Source organism: Delphinapterus leucas, chromosome X, assembly GCF_059928025.1.
Source record: "Delphinapterus leucas isolate spDelLeu-1000000601 "Yukka" chromosome X, BTC_Dleu_Yukka2, whole genome shotgun sequence".
NCBI lineage: Eukaryota > Metazoa > Chordata > Mammalia > Artiodactyla > Monodontidae > Delphinapterus > Delphinapterus leucas.
The window spans coordinates 119493966-119508710 of record NC_143150.1 but is presented as its reverse complement, the minus strand read 5'-3'; the positions used below and the strand labels follow the sequence as shown (position 1 = coordinate 119508710).

At 46.2% G+C, this 14745-nt stretch overlaps 1 protein-coding gene across 6 annotated transcripts in view; it reads right to left on the bottom strand.

The window, feature by feature from the left end:
• Positions 1–14745, bottom strand: part of CTPS2 (CTP synthase 2) — a 112457-nt gene that overhangs the window by 27483 nt on the left and 70229 nt on the right. For 5 of the 6 annotated variants that reach the window (XM_022562725.3, XM_089904754.1, XM_022562723.3 and 2 more), the window contains one exon: positions 8607–8703. In XM_022562725.3, the coding sequence (XP_022418433.1) occupies positions 8607–8703 (97 nt within the window). Of the gene's footprint in view, positions 1–6405; positions 6493–8606; positions 8704–14745 lie in introns of all 6 variants that reach the window. The other variant, XR_002643118.3, reaches the window with a different exon arrangement.

The window sequence follows — 14745 nt, the reverse complement described above, 5'->3', positions numbered from 1 at the left end:
GGGTAGATATGCCATGTTGTTAGGAGCGCTTCTCTGGACGGATTTATTGAGCACACATGCCATGTGGTAAGCCTAGGCACAGGGGACATCCTCAACGATGACAAAGTGACATGGTCTTCCTTCCTGTCCTAGTCTTTTTGGAGACAAAATAAAATGCAACAGAGATTAACTGCACATAAGCTTAATGTTCACTTAAGAAGCACGTAGCAGCAAAGCTTTAGAGAAAGACCCCTGATAAGGTCTTAGGACCTACAAAATACTCTCAGTGTAGGCAGCAAGACACCAACAACGCATATAATAGCATCGTCGGAAACAAAAACCCTGCCGAATTACACCTTCTCCTTCTCTAATTCGCTACTGGGTAGATTCTGTCTCATATATAATATATATTTAACCCACTAACGGTCCTGCCAATCCCCACCTCCTGTTAATAATCCTAGCGTCTGAACCTGAACCTTTCTCTTTCCTTTTCAGAGCAAAAACTTCCCCCACAAAAAGCTATACAAGCTAGAAGGTGGAAACAACCCAAATGTCCATGGACAGGTGAATGGATAAACAAAAATGGTATATACATGCAATGGAATATTATGCAGCCTTAAAAAGGAAGGAAACCCTGACACATGCTACCATATGGATGAACCTTAAGGACTTTATGCTAAATGAAATAAGTCAGCCACAAAAAGCAAATGCTACATGACTCCACGTATATGAGGCACCCGGAGTCATCAAATTCTTGGAGAGAGAAAGCAGAATGGTGGTTTCCAGGGGCTGGGGGAAGAGGAATCAGGAGTTGTCGTTTAATGGGTAAAATGTCTTAGTTTCGCAAGACGAAAAAGTTCTGGAGGTCAGCTCCACGACAATGTGAATATACCTAACACTTCTGAACTGTACACATAGAAACGGTTAAGATCACAAATTTTATGTTATGTGTGTTTTACAACTAAAATTTTTAAAAGTAAAAGGTAAACAGCCCCATGCTTGCCGCCACCACTCCCTCTTCCTCTGACTCCCCCTTTATCCAACACCCCCATCCCCGCCCTTTGCAACCCAGCTTTCATTCCTGTCATTTTACTGAACTACTCTCTAAAACCCAGCAGATCTGTCCTCAGTGAGGGCTGGAGTAACGCCCCCATCCCCCATCTGTGACCTCTGCTCCTCTCTGGATTCCCCTTGCCCCGCCTCCCTGACCTGCGGCCTCCACTGGGGACAGCCGCCCACGCTTACACCCTCCCTTCCTCTCCCACCTTCACTCCCCGGGAAGCCGTCAGCCTTACGCTCCCATTCTACACCTCTCGATCCTTACCTTTCACCGGGCCTCCACATTTCCTATTTCCAGGGGGCCAGAAGAGATCACCCGTAGTGTGCAATAAAGCTAAAATCACTACCTGATGGCCTTCATTACCTCTCTCTCAGAATACCTGCTGTGCTTTTGCACAAATATCTTTTAACTGCTGCACCAGTGTCTTAATTTGACTCACTTTTAAGACTGCCCAGAACCTTGCCCTGTACTAATTAGGTATTATAGGAGCTAGAGCTCTCTTTGTCTGTGCAAGGATTTGCTGGTGTTTGTCTAGAGATCCCAAGAGGCTGCCCAGAGAGCAGATTTTTGGTGTATTTGGCTTGCACAGTGTCGGCAGACACACACTTTTTTTTTTTTTTTTTTTTTTTTTTTTTTTTGTGGTACGCGGGCCTCTCACTGTTGTGGCCTCTCCCGTTGCAGAGCACAGGCTCCGGATGCGCAGGTTCAGCGGCCACGGCTCATGGGCCCAGCCGCTCCGCGGCATGCGGGATCCTCCCGGACCGGGGCACGAACCCGTGTCCCCTGCATCGGCAGGCGGACTCTCAACCACTGCGCCACCAGGGAAGCCCTAGACACACACTTTTTAATTTTTAAATAAGTTGCCAACATTTAAGAATCAGAAGATTTCTCATAAAACTCTGGATTTCCAGATTCTCTTAAAAATTTAGAAGACTGGCAACAGTGAATCCACAGTCCTTCATGCAACTATGAGCTATAGCAGTTACTCCTTTGATGGGTCAAGTGCTTGTCAATTTGCCCCAGGCCCCACCACTCCCTATGGCCTCTCTAACTCTGAGGCCCACCGTAACTGCCATTGATTGTTGAGCTTAAGCCATGGCATTTCTCACACTTGGCTGTGTAACTCGTTGACATTCCCAACCGGGGCCTACTGGCCCAGCTGCTCAGTCCAGGGTTGATTCAGGGTCCTTCCTCAAGCCAAGCACCCGATTTCAACTGGCTTTCAGAAGCCAGGGGTGGGCTCTTCACTCCCTGTTCTCCTCCACAAGACACTCCTCCTGAAACCTGCGGAAGCCTGTCTTGGGGCTCTCAGTGCGAGGAGGCTCAGCTCTGGGAGCTGTTTGGGGGTTTCTGTCCCCTCTTGATTAAGGTCCAGCCATTTGGCAGAGTGAGGTGGTCAGGAGTTCGGGCTCTGAAATCAGCTCAGTGACTGTCTAACAAGTGACTTCGCCATGCTACGACACGGTTCTCGCGTGCAAAATGCGGCTGGGTCCCAGGGGTGTTGACAGGCATAACTGAAAAGATGCCCATCGTGTCCTAGTGACCGATACTTAGAAAGTGCACGGTCCGGTATCTTTCTCCTTCTCCATTTTTTACTTTTGGATTTTAGCAGATCATTCCTTTAATTTTTAGAAAACATCTCATTTCTTTTAAGTATCTAAACTCCTCCCCTTACCCTAATTTTATTTTTCATGTTCTGCTTTTATCTCAATTTTCTATTATGAAAATGTTAATTTTCTAGTTTAAAAATGCTAGTCCTTCCCTTTAACTCTGCACTGCAGGGTCACATGCTTTTCCATTGCTTGTATCTCCTTTTATTCCCACCCACCCACCCACCCACCCCCTTTTAGTATTCTCATCGCATTTTTTTAAACTCTTTTCTTAGATTTTCTGCATTCTTCTGCTAGACCATATTAGCAGGTTGGGGAGCCAGGAAACCAGAAGGGAGGGGCTTGAGAGAACCTGCAAGACAAAGGGGCTGCCTGCCCCCCACCCTTCGGCTCACCTCTCCTCCCCAGCCACTGGCCCCGTGAGAGCCCATTCTTAACACAGGCCACTAACTGAAGTTTATCCCGAGCTCTGAGAGAATCACAGGTCAATACAATAAACCCTCCCCATTCACGATCCCAGCATCGCACTGGAATAGTGCTTTCCTGTGCCAGGTGCTGTTCTAAGGACCCACATGCATAGCTGATTTAGCCCTCACAAGGCCCCCACAAGGTAGCAGCTCTTCTGATGTCCATTTTCTAGATGCATAACTGAGGGTGAGCAGCTACACAGCCAGCGACTGAGAGCTGGGGATGGGGCGGTGTGACTCCAGGGGCTGGGTTGTAACCACCTCCCGAGTTCCCACAGGTGAAGTGCTCAGGACAGAGCTGGTCCAGTAAGGGGGATATAAATGCTTTAACCCCTTACAATTAAAGGACCTATGTCCCAGACCTGTGAGCCCCCATATCCACGAATACACTTTGCTGGGAAAGCCCCAGCAAAAGGCAAGAAGCAGCCGGGGAGAGAGGGACCCCCAGTGTGGGCTGTCCACGGGGAGGCTGGCCCACTCCTCTCCCGAAGCCCACCACGCTCCTTTCAAACTCCTGTCTCAGCGCAACATGTTACCGTGGCACGGACCTTCTGGGTCCCTAACTCCCTGGTGATCTCTTTCAAACCGTTTTATAAATCACCTCATTAACCCAGCCAAGGTTTTTTGTGCGGCTGGTTTTTTCCTCAAACTTCCTAACAATCTAATCACACACACAAGGAACTAGAAGCTGTTTCTATCAACGCTTGGATAAGAGATAAGAAAGCACAAGCAGTTTTTCTAGCCTGAAAATTTCTTCCCCTTATCCGCCTGTCTTTCAGTTCTTTCAAACGTGAGATTAAACCACTCTGCATTTCCAATGCCATGAATTTTACCCAGATCCTTAATACAGGGACTCACTCAATACCTTCCTAATTGGCCTCTTGCCTCTGTTCTCTCAAAACAAAAACCTCTTTCTCTTACAGTAAAGCAGAACCAAGCCAAGTCCTTCTCCTTGTTATGAGGAAATGCAGACAAGGTCCCCAAAAGGAACTAAGTCTTTTCCTAAACTATTCAATTTTCACCTGCTGCGTCCAGACAGCATCAACTCACTGTCCCCATGTCGCCTGCCCTGAGGATGAGGGTCACGTCAGAACTCTGATGGGAAATCACCAGGACCTGCTCTCCAGCCGCGCGCGCACTGCACAGCAGGGGGCTCCTAATTCCTTCCAAAACATCATGCTGCGTCCGCCACTGGACCGGGCACCCCTGGAGGGCAAAACAGCATCCACTCACCTTTAACGACCCCACGGCCCAGCCCCACCGTGCTCAGGGGCTGGCCCTCTCCCTCCTCTGCTTCCCCGAGTGCAAGGGTGCTGGTTTGGAGGGCAGAGTCACGCGGATTGCATACACAGTTTGGGACTGCTTTAAACTGGGTTTACTCTAGCGTTCCTACCAGCGCACACCCACACCAGACTGTGCAGTATTCAAACACGCTACCTGAATGGTCCCAATAATGTGTTCCTGCTGCTGGTGGCAGTTCGGTTCAAAGACCACACTTGGCACAGACAAAACAGGCTTCTTTTCCTGGATGTCTTAGCAACATACTTGGGACCTGACCAAAAAAATTAAGCCAGGGACCTATAATATTTTGGACACACTATCCAACAGGCTGTCAGCTGTCCCCTGAATGAACTCTGAACCTTGTCTGTATTGCTTTGTACTTCAGTATGTTCCCAGCTCTCACACTCAGTTGAGAGCCACAAGCAAAACAATAAAGTTTCTGAAGTCTTAAAACCCTCTCATACCAAAGTTCCTCGGTGCTCTCCCTGGCTCCCCTCTCACCTGAGCCTGACCCCCTCCATCTCTAGCCACACCTCAATCTAGATTTCTCACTCTTCAAAGCACCCCATTTAAGACTTAACTGCTAATGTAAAACAGATAGCTAGTGGCAAGCAGCGGCATAGCACAGGGAGATCAGCTCGGTGCTTTGTGACCACCTAGAGGGGTGGGATAAGGAGGGTGGGAGGGAGGGAGACGCAGGAGGGAGGGGATATGGGGATATATGTATATGTACAGCTGATTCACTTTGTTATACAGCAGAAACTAACACACCATTGTAAAGCAACTATACTCCAATAAAGATGTTTAAAAAAAAAAAAAAAAAAGACTTAACTGCTTTGTACCATATCCCCCTGCTTTTCAAAAGTCATCTAATGAGTTAATCAACCAAGTAATGGTATCACTATAAGTAGACAAGTCCTACCATGTACATTCCCAGATAAAATGTGTGTGGTTTGTAAACTGAGGTATAATTTACATGCAATAAAATATACACATCTGAAGTGTTTGACAAGTTTCACAATCCTGAAATGTGTGTTTAAAGAGTCACGTTTTGGAGAGTGATCGTAACGGTGGGCTGTGGAGCCAGGGCCACGTGTTCCAGTAGAAGACTAAAAACAACGTGAGAAGAGCAGCCGAGGCCTGTCCCCCCCACCCACCCATGGCGAGCTGTTCCACCTGTGGGCCCTCCGCTTGCTCAGGTGCACAGTACAAAGGCTGGACCAAACAGCTTCTGAAAGCCGTCTTGGCCTTACTCTGTCACTAAATAGGGTATTTAGGCAGGCAAGTGGACAAGTGGGGAGATGTCCTTGAACGCTCCCCAGGAGGGTAGCAGCCTTGCAGCCTTGGCCGCTTGCTTCAGCCTGTGCTTCTTTTGTTTAGACGGGGGTTTCTGTAAGCCGTGGCAACCCAAGGCAGGACAGGATTCCCCTTTGTTCAGCTCTCGAACTGAGAACGGTTTTTACATTTTCAGATGGTTAAAAAAAAAACAAAAGAAAAAGAATGTTTCATGATGCATGAAAATTACATGAAATTCACATTTCAGTGTCCATAAATAAAGGTTCATTGGAACACAACCATGCTCGTTCACTTGCATATTTGCCTATTGCTGCTTTCACGCTACAACACAGAGTTGAGTAGTTGTATCAGAGACCATATGGCTCCAAAACTGAAAATATTTACTATCTGGCCCCTTACAGAAAAAGCTTACCAACCCTTGCTTTAGACCATCTAGGTAAGAGACTCTGGGCTGGTATACCTCTCTCTTCCCATATTAAGTGCTGGTGGAGACTTCAGACATGGGTGGTATACAATCAAGTAAACCAACATCTGGAAAGGGGAAATTTCCACTTTGTAGAAATGAAAACAAATGCAAATTAAAGGACAATAATACAAGGCCCTTTTTGTTCTTGTTAATAGAAAAAGAAGAAAAATAATAAAAATATTAGCCAAAAGACTAGAGAAAGCAAGGACACGACAGTACAGTTAACATCATTATGAACTGGTTCACCTTTTCTTTCAAACAATCCAGCAGAATTATCAGTTGTAAAAGTGTTCATACCCTTTGACATAATAGTCTGACTCCTGGAAATCTATCCTAAAGAAACAATCAAAAGAACAAAAGAACACTGGGTCAAAATGTTCACATCAGCATTTTTCTAACAAAATGACAGAAACAACCTGAAATGCTTAGCAAATGGAAATGAATCAGTATATTATGGTTCCTTAACTCAATTAAATATATGTCCAAATAATAGACATGAAGACTAAACACATGAAAAAGTTTGCTACTATAACAGACTATATAAAAACTAAGGATGATAGGGACTTCCCTGGTGGACCCGTGGTTAAGACTCCACGCTTCCATGGCAGGGGGGCCCGGGGTTCAATCCCCGGTCGGGAAACTAAGATCCCGCATGCCACGTGGTGTGGCAAAAAAAAAACAAAAAAAAAACAACTAAGGTTGATAGATAAAGTTTAGAAAAGACCATGAAAACTTAAAAAGAAAAAGTTTAGAAAAACAAGGAATGGAGTACTGACACACGCTATAATGTACACATACGTTTAAACATTATGCTAAATGAAAGAAGCCAAACACAAATGCCAGAGATCATACCATTCTATCTATATGAAATATCCAGAAAAGGCAAAACTATAGATTAAGGTAATGGGCTCAGGGCTGGAGGGGGCGGTGGTGATAGCTAAAGGGAACAGGGTTTCTTTTCGAGGTGATAAAAATGTTCAAAACTTGACTGTGGTGATGGTTGCATAACTCTGTGAGTTGTACACTTTTAACAGATGAATTGTATCGTATGTAAATGACATCTTAATAGAGCTGTTTAAAATTTTTTTTCAAGGCAGGCAAAAGATGTTAATTAAGCAACAAACTTTGGTGTTATGTTTAAGATTCATAAAAATCATCAATGCTACTTTTAGGTCTACTGTAAAGAAAAACAAATCCTAAATCAGTCTTATTTCCATCAAGACAGGTAAAAAATTTAAATATATTGAACACAATGCTCTTTTTAATAAGCTTAGTACGATTATAACTGAATCTTTTACAGTAGATAACAATTTTAAAAGATGAAATTTCTCACTAACCATTTTTGCCTCTTAGACCACTATTTGAACAAAGTTTCAAAGTATTTAGAAACATCTGAAAGCCAAATAATTGCTGCTAATACCCACAAAGAGAAAAAATTCTTATATTCTTAAAGAAAAAAGTCACTTAAAGAACACTGGCTTCTCACCCAGAGAGAGTAGGGAAATATGTGCACTTTAAAACTTTTCCTTTTTCAATTTCCTTCTTGATAGGAAGCTTTATATTCCTTAGAAGCTGTTTATCAGCCTTAAAGGAGAACCTCATATTTCTAGTCTTATCCTTCTTTGAGTGAAGAAGGCATTTTTCTAAGGTATTCTTATAACTTCACAGGAATGATGCTGGACGCCCGAGATACCTGGGTTCCCTCCTGTGCATCCGGGACGGGCGGGGTGGGGGTGGAGGGGGGAAGGTGAGCAGCGCAGGCATCTGTCCTGGCCACTGCTGTAGTATCTCCAGAATCGAGCACAGTGCATATGGCGCAGAGCAGGCACTGAGATACATTTATCAAATTGAATTAAGGGTTTTGGGGTTACATTAAGTTATTCTCATATCATATGTTAATCTATGGAAAAAAGTTCCACAGAAATTAGAATAACCTTATCGGGACTAGAAGATCAGCAAATATCAGACAGTGAAGCACATCATATTTTCCTTACCCCATGCTGGAGCTACGCGGGGAACAGAGAAATAGACTTCTGAGACATAACTGGCCCCCTTCTCAAGAAGTTCAAAAATCAGCGGCTCAAAGCAGTCAGACATGAAACAGTTAAACAGGGAGCTGGTTTCGATGCAGTGGAGAAAACAGTGGATTGGAAAGAACTGAGCTGGAATCAGAGCTATCCTGGTACAGGGTCAACCCCAGGAGCATCGGTAAAGCACAAAGCAGCCCACTGGCCAGGGTGTGGTGGAGGGCAAATGAGAAGGGGCATCCATGTGTGTTCTACCAACCCTTTCAGGGAGAGGAATGGGGAAGCAGGAGGACCAGCGAGTGCAGAGGCAGGGAAGGGGCGACAGGGACGGGACGGGAGAGCTCCAGGAGGGCTGTGGCCAGGCACGGCCATGTAAATGATGCCTGCCATGTTATAAAACAAATGATCTGAGAAACTTACTTAATATTGAATTTTCAGTTTTGAAAACAGTTCTTCTTATTCCCAGCCTCATCGTTCCTCCCAAACTGCCAGGGTTGTGTTCCGGCATATCAATCACCTTAGAAAACAAAACAAGTCCGGTTTTGCCATCTTGTAAAAACGTAATTTCCCACATTTCAAGCTTTGCTTTTAGGGGATGCTCACTGGGTAAGGATGTTCCTTAAACAAGCAAATCCGATCGTTCCTTCCAACCTTCCTATTCAAACACGGTCATGCTTTTATACACTCCTCACAGTATGCCGCCTTTTCATCTCTGCTTCTCATCTTTCATTCAAATCACAGGTAAAAAACTTATCAGGAGCATCTTTATAAGCTCCCTCCTGTCATTAGTCAAAGTGTCAGTTCCAGGCGATGTTCACACTTCACCTTCTGGGACCTTCCGCTTTGGTCTTCACGTCCCTTATAATAACAACCCTCTCCCACCGCCCACTCCACTCCCTAAAGATTTTCCATAAGCAAATCTGTCCATTTTGGAAAAGGATACCAGAAGTACAGTGGTCCCTCAGTCACCAGGGGGACAGGTTCCAGGACCCCTCTGGATAACAAAATCCTTGGACGCTCCAATCCCTTATATAAAATGGTATAACACAGTCAGCTATCGGTATCTGCGGATGCCGAACCCATGGATACGGAGAGCCAACTGAACTTATTTGCAGAAAATCATTTAGAAGGATTCTTTTTTTTTTTTGGCTATGCCATGCGGCATGCAGGATCTTAGTTCCCCAACCAGGAATCGAACCTGTGTCCCCTGCAGTGGAAGCATGGAGTCTTTAACCACTGGACCACCAGGGAAGCCCCGTAGAAGGGTTACTCTTATTTAAAAAATTAAAGAAAAAAAATATATATATAATCCATTCTACCACATTCCATAGGTAGAAACCTAAGTGCCACCCTGGATCTCTCCCTCTCCCTCATCTCCAATGTGTCAAGTCCTATCCACTTACCGGCTCTAGACTTCCTGCATCCATCCACAGCTCCCACCACCACCCAAACCACAGCCCCTCACCTGGACTGCGGCCAGAGCTCACCAACTAGACATGCCCCACATTCACATGTCCCCCCAACCCTGCGCACTGCAGGCAGAGTGGTCGTGGTGTTTCTCCTGCTTGAAATCCTTGACTGCCTGGTACTGGCCCAACCTAGCCCTTCAGCCTCACTTCCGGTGACTTTCCCCTCCTACCCTGAGCTCTGGTCGCTGAGCCTTCCTTCAGTTCCTCAAGTGCATCTTCCTTCCTCCCACCATGGAGACTTTGAACATCTCCCTCTCCCCTACCCTCTTTTCCTAAATTAATCCGTCCCTAACCTTAAGATCTTAGCTCAACTATCCAATATGAGCTTCCGCAGGAGTTGATATTAACAGGCGCCATACCCTAGTCAGGGTCCTCTATCAACATGCTCCCCGTCACCGTGCTCCCCTCCGTTTGTGTGTAGAGTGCTTTGTGCGCTAGACTGTGAATCGCTAAGAGCTGGGGCACTTTTTGCTTTTACCATCGCATTCCCAGCCCCTAGCACACATGGAACTGGCATCTGGTATGCACTGAACGAATGCAGGGATGATTGAATGAACTCAGACCGAATAATTTCAGATTTATCTTTAGGATTAACTCACAGGAATGCAGACATGTGATTTTTAATGAAAAGTCTGTTCTTGTTAGCCAATGGTCTATTTTCGCAATTCTGTTCACTACAATCTCATGGTTTTATTTCATCTTTAAGTGGTTAGAACAGACTACAGTTGGGTGAGTTAACCTGTTCTAATGGAATTGCTCAAGTTTCCTCTCATAAAACCTTTCTCTCCTTGTTTTTTCTATACCCTAACTGCCACATGTTGCTCTACAGGAATCCTTGACAACTAGGATTTTCCAAGAACTTGTATGATCTTATCAGCGCTCCAGAAGAACTTTCTGAGCCATTTGAACCCTGTGGCCCGGGTACACTCTAAGAGTCACTGAGAGGAAGGGGTGGAGAGAAAACTTGACTACACCCCTTGGCAGATGGAGCGCTTGGTTCTGAAGTGCTTTTGGCCTTGGCGTGTCTTTCCTATCTTCTTGGGTCGGCTAATTACGGCTAGATTAAGTATTACAGGAGTGAGGTGAGGAGAGGGCATCAGCTTCCAGTTCAGAAAGCTGAGCTGTTTAGCTTTCAGCCCCTTGGGTGTTTTCTAGGAAAGGACAGATAAGACTACATTACCTGCCACAGACTCGTAAGAAGTCCTAGGTTGATTCACAGCTACAATTTCCGCTTCAGTTGAAGACAACCTGAACCCTTTAGGAAGACCACAGCAATAAACTCCCCTGGTTTCTTCTTATAAGTGTGCTGTGGTGCTTCAAGTCAGCCTTGCTTCCGGCATTGGGTTTCTCCACTCAGGAAGAGTCTTTTAATGTAGTTTGTTCAGTTATTGGCATGTTTGCAATTCAAGGAATGTTCTGGTATAAACCACTGAAAATGGAGTCAAATGACCCAACGAAGAACAGGAATCCTCCCTTACTGCTTACTTGGGTTGAATCTGACAAACAGAAGGCCAGAAAATATTTCCAAAAGAAATATTTCCAAAAGCTAAATGCAGTGGGCACAGGGCTGCCTAAGGGTCTTAAACACTCCTCCAACATAGAGGGAAGTCTGGAAATTCCTGAAAGAGCAATATGAGAACATTGTTTAAAAACATGAAATATCAGGAGAAACAGCTATAAGAGTTGAGTGTGGTAGACAGGAGGTGAGGATTACTGAATTTTTTCATTATAGGCTTTTTGGAATTGTTGGGTTTTTTCTTTTTTTGGAATTGTTGAACACTTAATTACTTTAATGAAAATACAAATTGAAGGCCCCAATAGTGAAATATATTGTGTAGGCCTTCCACTAGGGTATTAGTTCACATTATCCCTGCTGTTTTCAAAAGCAATAAATCAGACCTTCTCCTGATATGATAGCACAGAAAGAAATCCCAAGGTGTAACTGCCACGGTGACCCTCCGATTAAAATACGCTCCCATAGAAACCACTGGAGAGGCAAAGAAAACGGTAGACAAAAGATGGGGGAGGGCTTCCCTGGTGGCGCAGTGGTTGAGAGTCCGCCTGCCGATGCAGGGGACACAGGTTCGTGCCCCGGTCCGGGAGGATCCCGCATGCCGTGGAGCAGCTGGGCCTGTGAGCCATGGCCAATGAGCCTGCGCGTCCGGAGCCTGTGCTCCGCAACGGGAGAGACCACAACAGTGAGAGGCCCGCGTACGGCAAAAAAAAAAAAAAAAAAAAAAAAGATGGGGGAGCAGATGGAAGTAGCTTTCCAACTCTAAATGATGCCCTGGACAGCAGTGAAAGGAGAAAAGCAGAGCAAGAACTGACAGGGGGCTTCATCCGGGGATGCCCATCACACACTCAGTGGAAGGACGTCCAGGCCATGAAGACCTTCAACATGGCAGAAGAGTAAGACATGGAGATCACCTTCCTCCCCACAGATACATCAGAAATACATCTACACGTGGAACAACCCCTACAGAACAACTACTGAACGCTGGCAGAAGACCTCAGACCTCCCAAAAGGCAAGAAACTCCCCCACGTACCTGGGTAGGGCAAAAGAAAAAAGAATAAACAGAGACAAAAGGATAGGGACGGGACCTGCACCAGTGGGAGGGAGCAGTGAAGGAGGAAAGGTTTCCACACACTAGGAGCCCCTTCGCGGGCGGAGACTGAGGGTGGCGGAGGGGGAAAGCTTCAGAGCCGCGGAGGAGAGCACAGCAACAGGGGTGCGGGAGGCAAAGCGGAGAGATTCCCGCACAGAGGATCGGCGCCGACCAGCACTCACTAGCCCGAGAGGCTTGTCTGCTCACCCGCCGGGACGGGCAGGGTCTGGGAGCTGAGGCTCGGGCTTCAGTCGGATCCCAGGGAGAGGACTGGGGTTGGCGGCGTGAACACAGCCTGCAGGGGGTTAGTGCACCACGGCTGGCCGGGAGGGAGTCCAGGAAAAAGTCTGGGGCTGCCGAAGAGGCAAGAGACCGTTGTTTTTGGGGGCGCAAGGAGAGGGGATTCAGAGCACCGCCTAAACGAGCTCCAGAGACGGGCGCGAAGCTGCGTCTATCAGCGCGGACACCAGAGACGGGCATGAGATGCTAAGGCTGCTACTGCCGCCACCAAGAAGCCTGTGAACAAGCACAGGTCACTCTGTCCACACCTCCCCTCCCGGGAGCCTGTGCAGCCCGCCACTGCCAGGGTCCCATGATCCAAGGACAACTTCCCCAGGAGAACACATGGCGGCCTCAGGCTGGTGCAACGTCCCGCTGGCCTCTGCCGCCGCAGGCTCGCCCCGCATCGTGCCCCTCCCTCCCCCCGGCCTGAGTGAGCCAGAGCCCCCGAATCAGCTGCTCCTTTAACCCCGTCCTGTGGAGAAAAGGGAACCCTCTTGCACTGTAGGTGGGAATGTAAATTGATACAGCCACTATGGAGAACAGTATGGAGGTTCCTCAAAAAACTAAAAATAGAACTACCATACGACCCAGCAATCCCACTACTGGGCATATACCCTGAGAAAACCATAATTCAGAAAGAGTCATGTACCACAACGTTCACTGCAGCTCTGTTTACAATAGCCAGGACATGGAAGCAACCTAAGTGTCCGTCGACAGATGAATGGATAAAGAAGATGTGGCACATATATACAATGGAATATTACTTAGCCATAAAAAGAAACGAAATTGAGATATATTTGTAGTGAGCTGGATGGACCTAGAGTCTGTCATACAGAGTGAAGTAAGTCAGAAAGAGAAAAACAAATACCATATGCTAACACATATATATGGAATCTAAGAAAAAAAAAGGTTCTGAGGAACCTATGGGCAGGACAGGAATAAAGACGCAGACCTACTAGAGAATGGACTTGAGGACACGGGGAGGGGGAAGGGTAAGCTGGGACAAAGTGAGACAGTGGCATGGACATATATACACTCCCAAATGTAAAATCCATAGCTAGTGGGAAGCAGCCGCATAGCACAGGGAGATCAGCTCGGTGCTTTGTGACCACCTTGAGGGGTGGGATAGGGAGGGTGGGAGGGAGACGCAAGAGGGAGGGGATAAGGGGATATATATATATATATGTAGAGCTGATCCAGTTTGTTATACAGCAGAAAGTAACACACCATTGTAAAGCAATTATACTCCATTAAATATGTTAAAAAACAAAGAACGTCCAGGCCAGGCTCCAGCTGGGAGAACAGAAACACTCCAGAAGGGGACAGCTGGGGAAGGCAGAGAACACAGGGTACTTCTGGTCAAGCCTGGCCAAACCAGTTGCCTTGCAGAGTTATCAGGCCATCCTACCAGCTCTAAAGATGACAGTATGACTGCCTCTCGAGTTACGAACAACCTGATTGAGCAACAAAATTAAGGAAACGTCTTTGTTCTTGGCATTTCTTCTGCAAAAAGCCTGAGAGACAGGAGAACATCACAGTTTTAAAACATACCTTTTATCATTACTGGGGTGGTTAAAGAACTTCAGATATGCTTTAGTTTTAATCCCAACATTTTCAAAATATCCTAGATTTTGCATCTAAGAGGAAAATGCCTCTTCCATTGCAAAAGGGTCGCCTCGGCCCATTCCGAGTTTGCCTAAATACAAGCTGTCATCTGATCCCCACTACAGATCTGTCGTTTCTTGCAACCGAGCCATAGCGCAGAAGAAAAATAAAAAAGGATCAATAAGTAACGAATATTGGTGGTGATAAAGCTTTAGGAGATGTAAATGTACCATGTAAGGATAAACACGGCCCTAATTAACCTTTACCAAAGTTTCTGCAGCCCATGATAAAAGTGTAATGGGTTCAAGACTTCAGGAGTCCTGGGTGCCTTAAACAACAAAGTCTAGGGAACTTAGGTTCTCTTATCAAAGATGAAATTCCCCCCCCCTTTTTTTTTTTTGGCCACGGAGCGCGGCTTGCAGGATCTTAGTTCCCCAATCAGGGAACTAAGCCTGAGCCTCGGCAGTGAAAGTGCAGAGTCCTAACCATTAGACTGCCAAGGAATTCCCAAAGATGAAATTCCTAAATGGCAGTGTGGGAAAGAGTGCAAGCCTTCTGACCTACCTGACAGAACCCTGGTAAGGCCAGCTTCTGTC